Raw genomic sequence first — 12,691 nt, 5'->3', positions numbered from 1 at the left:
CTGTAGCATTATAACTCATTCAAATATAATATACCTATACTATAATATAATTTAATAGAACTTAAATGAATACAGTGCAATCAAATTAATATTAATTTGAAGTGTTTCATCTTTTATGTTCCTTTTTTAAACATGGATTTTTAATATGATAATAATTAATAAAAATACATACATACCTACATACTCGTATTTACAATATTTCAAATGACTAAAATTAGCGTATACAAATAAAAACGAGTAAAATAATTTTTTTTAATAATATGATTAGTGATAATAATATAATAAATCTAATTTTATTTTAAAATAGCTGTTTTGCGATTTTCATTTGTTGTAAAATTATTTTTGACTCTCTTATGTCTGATTTCATAAATCTATATTTATAAACAGGATCCACGATTTCTGGCAGCAAACAGTTTAGATAAAACCTATAAGTAAAAAATTTAATATTGATATACTTACCTACTATATTTTATTAAAAACTAAATATTGAATTTAACAAAAGTTAAATCAATATTAATTCTAACAATGTTTACGTTTTTAATTTATCGACCATATGTGTACTCCAAAAATCATCATCATATTTTATTATCTGGACTGACATCCAATTAGTCGTGTAAATAATAAAAAAACATTGTTCCTTTTGGGAAATATGCAATTGTCCTTGAATTTGGTAGTAGTAAATATGATTTTTACTTAATACCAATTTGTCTTCTTTGATGGAACAATACTTCAGCTGTGTTAATATTATAATAAATAAATTAGGTTTTAAAAAAATAAATAAGGAAAGGTATTTTTTTAGTAGAAAACAAACTTTGCCAGTGGATACAGCCTCTATCTAATTTTCCGTGTCTTTTGCAGCATAAGGACATTTAATTTCAACGATAGCAGTATCATCAATAATTCCATCTAATATAATTTTGAAAAAAAAAATATCGTAATATTAATTAATGAATTATTTTATTATATACTAGAGAAAATAGTAGGAAAATCAAATCATGTTAAACCTGGACTAGCAGCTAAATATGGAATTTGCGTATCAATCAAAAGACCACATTTTTTTATTTTGTAACCGAACTTTTCTTCAAATTTTGTTTTTGCCTCGTCTTCCATATCCCTACCATACTGGACAGACCTATAAAATAAAAAAATATAGAATCTATTGAATAAAAAAAAAAAATAGAAATAAATATATTATTAATATTAATAATGCACATTTTTGTTATAGTGCGGCATTTTAAGTGTATAACATTAAACTAACTTGCTATTGAATGTTAGATATAAGATTGAATGCACTATATTTTTGCAAATAGTATTGCGACGCATTTTGCATACACGACCAAAGTTACTAGCGGTGAGTCGGATCATCCTTTCTGCCCTCCAGTTTTCACTTTCGGCTTGATGTCTTGTAGTTTCTTCTACTGAGGTGCGGTTGACGTCATATAAAGTCCTTTAGAAACGAAATTATTGAATAAAACGAATAATAGCTATAGGTATTGGGTATTCAGTATTTTTATCATTGTTTGCCTATAATACCTACTTCAGAAACTGTTCCATATCTTTTACAAATGATGGATCATCGACTTCTCTTATACCTATAATAACGTAAAAAATACGACAATTATTAATTAGATATAATTAAGTTTATTTATTACAATTTACAATAATATATGAGCTTATCATTACATACCGTCTAATATGTCTGCGTTACCATAATGTTCGTCTGGTTTAGAACTAGCTTTTGGTCGTTTTACTTTGTATTTAAGTTTGGTCGAAAGTTGTCTTCGTTTTTGGCAAGCAGAACGTTTTTTTATTATTTGACTCAAAAATGATTTAGTCGTTTTTCCTAACAAAAAAAATAATTAATAGGTTATAGGGGAAACTTGGGTAAGACGAGGACTAGAGGTAAGATGGGACATCGTCGTATCATTGAAAATATTGAGTTTTGGGAAAATTTTTTTTTTCATAAAATGTGTTATATTGGTCACACTGTAATAATATTATTTAATATCAACAAACAATTAAAGTGGTACGGTACACGCACGTGTTCAATATAACGGCAATAGGCGATGTAATATTTTGGAGACATCAAATAGCGAATAAGTAAGTAAATAATTATTTATTCTTAATTACTCATTTATTATTTATAATGGCTAATATTATTAGGTTTCTATTAATGCAAATTAGGTAGAGTTAATTCTTATTGTAAATTTAATAGAAACGTTTAGTTAAAATATTACTGTTTGAGGTAAGATGGGAAAAATGCAATGGGGCAAGATGAAGACTGTCCCATCTTATCTCAATTAATTTTTTTAAATATTATTCTAGTTTAATATGTTTAATTTAATTATTACATTTTATTTAATAATGATCTTCTTAAACTAGTGTAAGTCATTTCAATTATACCTACAGGTACCTAAATTACCAATTTTATAATATTATAGATATTATATTAACATAAACAATAGATATAATATTTAATTTCTTATTATTTTAAAGCAAGTTTTTTCTAAATAATTTATTATTCATGTTTTTATCAATTAACAAATAATTTAATTTTTAGACATGCCACGTTCAAGAGTCAGAGTTTCTAAACGCCAAAATTGGGATTCTGAAAATATGAGGATTGCTGTAAAAGAAGTTATGGAAAAACGTATGACATTACGAAATGCCTGCATTAAATTTGATGTACCTAAAAGTACGCTAGAAAGAAAGGTTAGATACAATCATACTATATTATTTACCTATCTATATTTTATTTAATATAATATAATAAGTATATATATTATATACATATTTAATACATTTAATGTTTTTTAGATTAAACAAAAAAACTTGGATCCTAGTTATGACACTGGGAACAAAGTAGCTCTAGGTCCAATATCCAAAGTATTTTCAAGCACTGAAGAAGCCGAACTGGTATCCTATCTTCAACTTATGGAAGGACGTTTATTTGGACTAAGCTCAATAGATTTAAGAAAGATTGCATATCAGCTTGCTGTCAAAAATAATAAAAAAAACAATTTTTCACAAAAAAAAGAAATGGCTGGTTATGATTGGTACAGATGCTTTATGGCAAGACATCCTGAACTATCACTCAGGAAACCAGAAGCCACTTCAATTGCACGAGCTATGGGTTTTAATAGAGTTGTTGTAGGTCAGTTTTATGAGCTTCTTGGAGAGTTATTAGAAACATATAAGTTTAGTGCTGACCGTATTTATAACTGTGATGAAACCGGTATCTCTTCTGTGCCTAAAAGTAAATCAAAAATTATTGCTTCTAAAGGAAGGAAACAAGTAGGCGCAGTGACTTCAGCAGAGCGTGGTGAGACTATTACTGTTGAAATATGCATGAGTGCAGCCGGTTCTTTTATGCCACCACTTTTTGTTTTCCCTAGACAACGACATAACTTGGAATTTATGCGAAATGCTCCTCCTGGATCATTTGCTGAGTTTCATAAATCTGGATGGATGCAGAAAGAAATTTTTGAACGCTGGTTAGAAAAGTTCATAATTTTTACTAATGCTTCAAAAGATAGACCAGTGTTACTCATATTAGATGGACATTCAACACATACCAAGAGTATTGAATTAATTCAAATGGCTCGTGACAATGGAGTTATACTTTTATGTTTTCCACCTCATTGCACTCATAAAATACAACCACTAGATGTAGGGTTTATGAAACCTTTAAGTACATATTATGATAAAGAAGCTACTAATTGGCTTCGCACACATGGAGGTAATGTCATAACAGTCAAACAAGTTGCTGAAATTTTTGGATTAGCCTATATTAAAGCTACTTCTATGTCAACTGCTATAAATGCATTTAAAAAAACAGGAATATGGCCATTAAATCCTGATGTTTTTACTGATGTAGATTTTATGGCTGCTGAAACGACAAACATTGATGAAGAAATATTTAATAATATTGAAAATGATTCTTTAAGCATTAATCAAAACGATGCAATGGATAACTTGCAAATAGAAAATTTGGAAATCATGCAAATAGAAAATATTGAAATAGAACTGTTAGAAGATATCCAAACAGAAATGTTAGATGATATTCAACTTGAGTCTTATGTAAATCTAGAAACTATATCAACACCAAAAATAAATAAGCCGGTTCCATCAACTAGTTTTAAAAAAGTATCTCCTAAAGATATAATGCCTGTGCCTCAGCAATCTATTGAAAGTAAGCAAAGAAAAAGAAAAAATATTCGACGTGGTAAAACTGTAATTTTAACAAGTTCTCCATACAAAAATGATTTGCAAAATCAAAAGGACAAAACCAAACAGAAATGTGTGAAGAAAAATTTATTTCCTAAAAAAAATAAGACTGCAACTAAAACTAAGAAAAGAAAGACTGGAAAAAAAAAGTCATCTGATGAAAATGATGATGAATACTGCCTGTATTGTGGAGAACCATACTCAACTTCAAACGAAGGCTGGGTACAGTGTAGGGTATGTGACAAATGGGCACATTGCTCATGTGCAGGGGAAGATGACAGTGAAAAAGTATTATACCATATTTGTGATATTTGTAAACAAGATACCTGATACCTAATTTTAAGTATTATTAAATGATTATGTTTGTAATTTTATATATTTAAAAAGTTAAATATTTATGTTTGTTATTTTATATATTTTAAAAAGTTGAATATTTTTGTTTGTTATTTTATATATTTTAAAAAGTTGAATAATTATGTTTGTAATTTTATATATTTTAAAAAGTTAAATTACCTATTATGTTTTGTTTTGTTTTGTTATAATAAAATTCAGATTTGTTTATCTTGTTTGGTTTTTTATGAATATAAACAAATATGACAATAGCTACATTTGATACTTTATACATATAACTCTTATTTTTCTGATAAATGTTGATGTACATCAAATTAACATGTTTGATGTATATTTGGGTTCATAAACAAAAAACAATAACAATGTGTTATTACCAATATGATATGAAATAAATGTCAATTGTTATAAATTTAGACCTATGTCTCATCTTACCCTGCCCATGTCCCATCTTACCTTCACTATGGTCCATGATGGGACAAAACCCAACTTTAAGTTAAGGTCAAATATATGCATAATGAATAATTATATAACAAAACTGATTGTAAATTTAGAAACTACATATAATTTTACATTAAATGAATATCTTTGTTTTATTAATAAAATTAATAAACAACTAATTAAATGCAATTTAAGTTATGTGTCCCATCTTACCCAGGTTTCCCCTATTTGGTAATAATTTTCAAAAAAAAATGTTATCTCACCAGGACTTGTTTGAGTGATATGTTTTTTTACAGCTCTTAAATACTCGCTAGAATTAAAACTAACCACGGCTGCTAATATCCTTGTATTATAAGAACTCCTTTGAGTATAATTTATTCTTTTGCCACCAAGAAACTTATTAATAACACTATTAAATTGTTCGCAAATGTTGTTATCTACGTCCAATATAAGGCTCTTTGCATTATTAGCCAAACGAGAAACAATTATATTAATTTCTTTGACTATACCATCATTTTCATTTGACTTGCAGTTATTAACTAAGTTATCTGCAGATTTTTCGCAAAAATAAGGAGCACATTTTTTATGGCAATCAAAAAGTCGATGGTTTGGTGCGTTGGTTATGTCGTATTTAAGATCTAAAAAGCCCCAAATAAATAAACAATAACATAAATTAGGTAGGTACTTACTTAAAATTTTCTGTTGTAATGGTTTTTCTTCAGATTTTCTATACTGTATAGCTTTTGTTATATCAGTTCTAAGCCTAACGAGGTTATCAGCAATTTTTTTTCTTATCGCAATAGGAAATTCTGTCCGTTTAGTGAGTGCAGACATTTTTTGGGAATAGTTCCTAAGCATATGATTTCTGCATTCAATTTTTTCGACTCTTAGGCTCGGACCATACGGTAGTATTTCATTTAGCCTTTTTGTGACACTACTGTCACCGTCACCTAAAACTTTTTTTTAGATTCTGAAAGGAGTGAAAAATACAAGAATATTCATAAGTTGTACTTATTGCCATTAAAAAAATCGTAGGTCACATTTTTTTTATTTCTTCAATTTTTTACAAAATATGATAAAATCGCGAAAATTTAAAGTTATTTTGTTGTTAAAAATTCATAAAATTTGAAGAATTTATAATAGATATTATTATTATTAAATATTATTTAAGATTTGAAAACTTCTACAGGGTTCTCCATTAATTTTTCTTACAATAGTTATAAAAAAAATCGAGCATGAGTCAACTATACATTTTTACGAGCGTCTAAATTTGATAATTTCAAAAACACGCGTAAATTAACGGTTTAATATAATTTTTTTTTTTAATATCTAAATTTGGGTGGCTAAAAAATCTTAAATATTAAATTTGATAGGTACAAGGTTTTAGTTAAGTCGTTTTTATCGCAATAAAAAAAAATAAAAATTGTGAGTCAAATTTTGTTTATATGCATAACATGTTCATTATATACATTTTTATTTATGTAATAAACGTAATTGTATCTTACCAATTAATTTTGAATATTTAACGCCATGCATTTCGAAACTCTTGGTAAAACCTTCGGCTACTCCGTCCGCTTCGATACTAGCACCGTGTTTCCAATTCAGGAAGCATGTGTGTATCGGTTTTTCAATATTTTTATTAGAAGCACGTTCACAAATTACGCAATATCGGTTTCTGATTCCGACAAAAAGTATTTTTTTTGTTTTGTATCCAATAATACTTGCCTAAAGTCACGTAAAAATTAGTTAAGATTAATTATAGATTTGTATATTAATTTAATTAATAGTTATTTGAATTTTATTTTATTATGTAATTTTTAAATTGTTTAAAACACTTACCACTCCGGAAAAAGCGTCGTATTTTGTTTTATAGCTCCTCTTGGACCACTGAGCGTCCGCAACAACTGTAATAAGTGGTATACCATTATTATCAATAGAACCCGATTCTATAGCATATTTTCTTTCTTCATCTCCTGCCGCTTTCATTTCTGACCAAGCTGTACCTTTAATATCATCTTGGAGAACTGACTGAAATGAATGGTACATTTTTGCAGACATGTATGGTATTTCTAAACCAGCAGAAAATTCGGCTAGTTGGGTATAGCCAATTCCTACTCGTATAATAAATTACTATTTAATTAAAACAAAATCGCAAAGCATTACATTTAAATCAATATTTTAATTACCAATTGCAATAGTGCTATTTACAATAGCTTTATTTATTGACCATTGATTTTGAAGATTTTCATTAAATTTTGAAGAATATATTTTTTTTTCAATATTGCACATTTTACATTTGAATAAAAATTGTGAATAGTAACCTCTCCTAAATTCCGATATATATTCCATGTTCATAAAATTACATCCATACATTCCTTCGTGAGTACAATCAAGAATTTGACGAAAAACATATCCGATGTCTACAACCCTACACCCATTTATTTCACCTGCTCTTTCACTAGATAAATATATAGGTAATTAATTTAAATTTTAATTCATAAGACATTACGGATGGTAACAAAATTCTTACATGAGGCTTTTTTCTACCTCTGAGACTGAACTGACAGTCAGTTCGTGAGAGTCAATAAATTCGTCCTGGATTTTAGCACACCTATACATAATGAAAATATTGTCTAGACTCTACACTACAATTCATTTAAAATACATAAAAAACTACTATAAGATTTAATATAAATTTTACTCAAAAGATGAATTAATTTCAGTAGCCGTAAGTTTAACAGTTAATTCGGGTTCATCAAATTGGTTTTGTACTTGCAATTTCAGTTTTGGTGTACTTGTCTCTGCTGTAAATTCTACACAACTCGCTATTTGTGGTGAACTAATGCAAAAATCACTGTAGCAACACCACCATAATATTAATAAAAATTTAAATAAACTGCTAGTTATCTCTTTACAAATAATGAAAATATTTATTAAAATAAATAGTACTTAAGTGCTATAGGTAATTTATAAATTATAATACTATATCAGAATAACATTGTACAATTGTAAAATATTGAACTTACCTTTCATTGTCTTTATTTTTTCGACGATTTACCAGAATACGAGTTAAGCGTTTTTTGGTAACACGTTTAACATTATTTTTTTTGTTTCCCATGCTAATATTTTACTTTTACAAAACAGTATAGATAGGTAGTCGGTAAAATAAAATATTTCGTGTACAAATTAACAAATAAAATCGTGAATACAAGTTCACGTGTCTTCAATGACCACGAGCAAATAATTTGTTATACGTTTATAACTTATATTTCAATAATGTAATTATGTAATATACATTTTATAGTAGGTATACAATATGTCAATATACTACAAAATGAAATAATCAATGATATTATTATATATATTATACCACTGGTTTCGTAGTAAAATATTAAAAATAATTATTATTATTGTTATGTCGCATTTATCTATAATCGCAATATTATTTATAGTTTGTCGCTGGCGGTGAGTACTTCTCAAAAACCAGTTATAAACTTGGAGGCGGTAGTTTTTGCGGGTCGGGGGTAACGAACGTTATCGAATGCTGCCGTAATAGAAACAGAGCAGCACTAGTCGCGGCCGTAAATTGTCTGTTTACGCCGTTTACGGCATAAAACTTAGATTGTAAATTTGTAAATCAACCTCTCTACAATGATTTTAGAGTAAAAATACCTATTATCGAAATGATAGCCTACAATATTTACGAGGGCATCTCATCGGGTATTTTCATTATGTTAACTACACTGTTTCATATTGCATTTATAAAAAACGTTTATTTTTGATTTTTTAAATGGCTGTATCTTTTTTTAAACTAATTATTTTATAAAACCCCGATGAGATGCCCTTCAAAATATTGTGTTATTCTATTTTGATAATAGGTGTCTTAGCTCTAAAACCACTCAGGAACAAGTAATTTTGAATCAACGCAAGCATGTTTTTAATACTGAAAAATGCCGGTGCGACGTCCTCTTAACAAAAGAACATGGTCCTCTTAAAAATGTAGTAATAAATATTAAAAAAAAATAATAATAAAATTGTAATAGTTCTGTATGTAATTAGAAATAATTAACAAAATTACAGTCCTTTCATAAGTGTAAAAAACTTAACAAAATAAAAATTGTAATACTTTTTCTGTTATAAGGTATAACTAAACATATAAATTAAATCATGGATTTATTGATGTTTTTGGAGCATGTCGTAAATAGTTATCGAGAAAATACATAAACTTTTGTTCATCAGCTGGATGGACTCGTAACCCAGACAATGATTCTAAAAATTCAATTTATGGTAATAATACTTATGAAAAAAAAACCATCTTATATATATTAGTCCTTACCATAAATTACAGAAAATAATTGTAAATCTATAAATTTTTTTTTAGTTTTGCCTTTTAAGCTATACATGGCCAACATAGGGTAATCAAAACAACAATTTAAGGCCTCTCTCACAGCAACACTTATTGACAATGCACCTACTTTTTGAAGCAAAAAACTTTTCTGAAACACAAGGAGTAATGACATACAATTTATTTTTAAATACTGAGATTTTTAACTCACCAAGTTTTCCTTAAGAGTTATGCAATCCTCATTTTCTCCTGATAATAAAGACTCAGCTATTTCTAGTTGTTCAACAGTCTTAACTGGTAACAAATCAATGAACGCTGTAGGTATAATTGGTATCGGAAGAGCTAAAGCTCGTGTTCTAGTATCTGCTTTTAATATTGCCTGTAGTTTGACATCCATACTTGACAAACCTTTGCACAGCTTAGCATTGGAATTAGGTAATAGAACCATTTGCAGCATTAATTTTTTTAATGTAGATTTATAGTGTTTGTCATTTTTTTCAATAATATTAATCAAATTGATACAATTTTCTGTATGAGAGTTTTCTGAAAATATATTTATTAAAAATGTTTGGTTATAATTTTAGTTAATAATCATATTTTAGAGTTAAAATACTGCTAGTAAATAAGAAAATCTTTTATAAAAAATAGTGGTGATAAATTTATAATTTCAATGGGCAGGAACTAATTGACTATACTTAGATATTCAATATCAATTTTTTTTTGACAAATTAAAAATAGATGTTTCAAATTGATTATAGTATAACTCATTAATTTATATAATTAACATTGTTTATACCCCAATATTTTATTATGTAATTAATATAAAGTATAGTAAAATTATTTACCTTTCATTTGAGAAGTATTTAAAATGGCATCTCTATTTACATCCAAATCATCCAACATAGAACTATCGTTATCAATATTTAAAATTTCAAAATCACCTTCACCAGCTTCACGTACAAAATGATTGAACTCATTTATATTAATTTAGTTGCTTGGATCATTTTTGTTAGAATGTGCATTGGTAATACCTATTTAAATACAAATTATATTTAATAGATTAATTATTATAACTCAATTTTCTTGGTGTAAATTAACAGTCAGTATTATATCTGCAACACATACTAGTAATTTGGTGTTTATCTATTTCTGGATAATCTAGTTCAGTTTGATTCATTGGACTATTAGTGATAGTGCTTATAAAATTTTCAACAGCATCACATGAACTCATATTGGAAATATCATTTGAATTTATACTAGTATTATTTTTTTCAGAAACACAATCAAAATTGACATTTGTTTCCAAAACTAAAAAAAAAAATATATAATATAATATTAATATTAACTCAAATTAAGAAAATAAAATAGGAAACCAAAAAAAATAATACCTGAAACTTCTGGTGGCTTTGGTAAAAATAGTTGCAAATTATCAATATTTTGTAAATTGTGGTAGTTTGGCTGTGGATATGTTTTAAGTGGCAACAAACGACGTTTTCTTCTATTTCCCAATTCTTCTTCATCTGTCTCAGAATCAATTTCTGACTTTCCTAGCTAATTTCTTTTTCTGTACAAAGTTATTATTATATAAATATTATTATATTATAATATTTAGGATAACTTACCAAACGGTCCAGCAACTTTCATTATATTGTGATTTGTACCATCATGTTCATTTATTTCTGAATGTTGTTTTATTAATTTTTCAATTTGAGTTGATGTAAAATATCTATCTTTCTTATCAAGTTGTACATATGGAAACCAACATATTTCATCACTTACTATCCAAGATTGAGGTACATGCTGTACTTCATTTGTACTAGTAAATATTACTACAAACCAAGATAAAGCCCTGTATAATACAAATACATATGTAGATACATTATATATTATATAATATATAAACGGAGTATAAAATGCTATATATTATATAGATTAGTTAAAAAAAGTACCTATACTAATTATACTAAATAGATTCAAGATTATGTATACAAATATATAGGTAAAATTTAATCTAAAATAATAAATTATAAATTATAAGTTATATCTAATTATTATTGTTTTTTATTATTTATTTATTTATTGTGAATAGGTATTTTATACTTTAATTAATTCAAAACACAACTAAAATATAGAAAACAGGCGTTAATTATGATTTAAATGTAATTTTACTGCAAATGTAAGAATGGCAAAATTATTGATGCTGAACTATTTGGAAGTGGTAGATTCATCATTTTCTCCTTTATTTCAGTCAATTTCCAAGATTGAAGGTGACTAAGATTAGAAACTTTATGGATGTGGAGCAATGATGAAGAACATGGTGTTGTAAAAAATTCTTCTTTTTTTTCATACTTCCGTCCAACTACTAATATACTGCTGTCAAATTTTGAAGTTGTAAAATTTTCTATTTTTACAATATCCTGGTTTTTCATTTGAACACAGTTATCACTTTCATTTAATTTTAAAATAAACAAGTCTGTTTTCCAACCACTGTACTGTGGGTCACAACTATCATTAGTCATTGGTCTAATTTTAAGTTTGCAATGAGCATTAAATGGCCCAGTGGATTCTAAAAATTCTGGTTTCTTATTTAACTGCAACTGTTTTTCTTCAACATATCGTCGTATAAGCTGCTGCAATGGTTTTGCACCTGTTTTAATTTTTTTTTTCAAAGGTTGCATAAAGTTTTCATATGGAAATGCTGAAAAATTGTTAATAGACCCGAATATTTTTGTATCATCTGCTAGATGAAGAATAATATGAATATTATGAGACATATATGATTTTCCATAAATTTGACCAAATGAAATTACAAAATGTTGTATTAGTAGTTTAGCATAATCTCTATATTCATCAGATAAATTATTCAAAGACAATAATCGTAATGCAACACAAAGTTGTAAAAATGCTCATAAATTTCTTTACTGAAAATACCATTAAAAAGAACCATACCACTGTATAAAAGAACTTGGCGTAATTCTGAAGCTTTCCACCTACTAGCATCTCGAAGAGGGTGTTTTCGATTGTCTTTATTTGGTGCTCTTTGAAAATCATGAGGAACATATTTACCTAAGTTATTTAATCTTTCATCTAATGCAGATATAATACCATTTGGAAGAGTTGATGCATGACGTTTAACTCCTGTCCAAAACATTAGAAGTTTCTTCATTATACCAATACAGACACAATGCATGTAGTCAAAAGGTATTGAAAAAACAATATCAAATTTTGGTATTGTAGTTATTATTGTTTCACCAATATGAAATTCTGAGTCAGAATAAGATAAAAATTCATGGTGTGATCTGAGATTTGAATCTATTTGAGTAAAACAAA

At 27.2% G+C, this 12,691-nt stretch overlaps 2 protein-coding genes across 2 annotated transcripts; one reads left to right on the top strand and one right to left on the bottom strand.

The window, feature by feature from the left end:
* Positions 1 to 835: 835 nt before the first annotated feature.
* On the bottom strand, positions 836 to 1,439 carry LOC126551827 (uncharacterized). The gene is made up of 3 exons (XM_050206094.1): positions 1,259 to 1,439; positions 1,005 to 1,132; positions 836 to 906 (listed from the first exon to the last, which is right to left on the bottom strand). Exons 1-3 carry the CDS (start codon positions 1,363 to 1,365, stop codon positions 836 to 838), a joined length of 306 nt encoding a protein of 101 aa, XP_050062051.1. The 5' UTR covers positions 1,366 to 1,439.
* A 494-nt stretch (positions 1,440 to 1,933) lies between these two features.
* LOC126551826 (uncharacterized) lies at positions 1,934 to 4,565 on the top strand. Its single transcript, XM_050206093.1, has 3 exons — positions 1,934 to 2,100; positions 2,561 to 2,712; positions 2,818 to 4,565. Exons 2-3 carry the CDS (start codon positions 2,563 to 2,565, stop codon positions 4,555 to 4,557), a joined length of 1,890 nt encoding a protein of 629 aa, XP_050062050.1. The 5' UTR covers positions 1,934 to 2,100; positions 2,561 to 2,562; the 3' UTR covers positions 4,558 to 4,565.
* The last annotated feature ends 8,126 nt before the right edge of the window (positions 4,566 to 12,691 follow it).

The sequence above is a fragment of the Aphis gossypii genome, chromosome X (assembly GCF_020184175.1).
Source record: "Aphis gossypii isolate Hap1 chromosome X, ASM2018417v2, whole genome shotgun sequence".
In the NCBI taxonomy this organism is placed as follows: Eukaryota; Metazoa; Arthropoda; class Insecta; order Hemiptera; family Aphididae; genus Aphis; species Aphis gossypii.
This window is presented reverse-complemented; position numbering and strand designations above follow the sequence as displayed.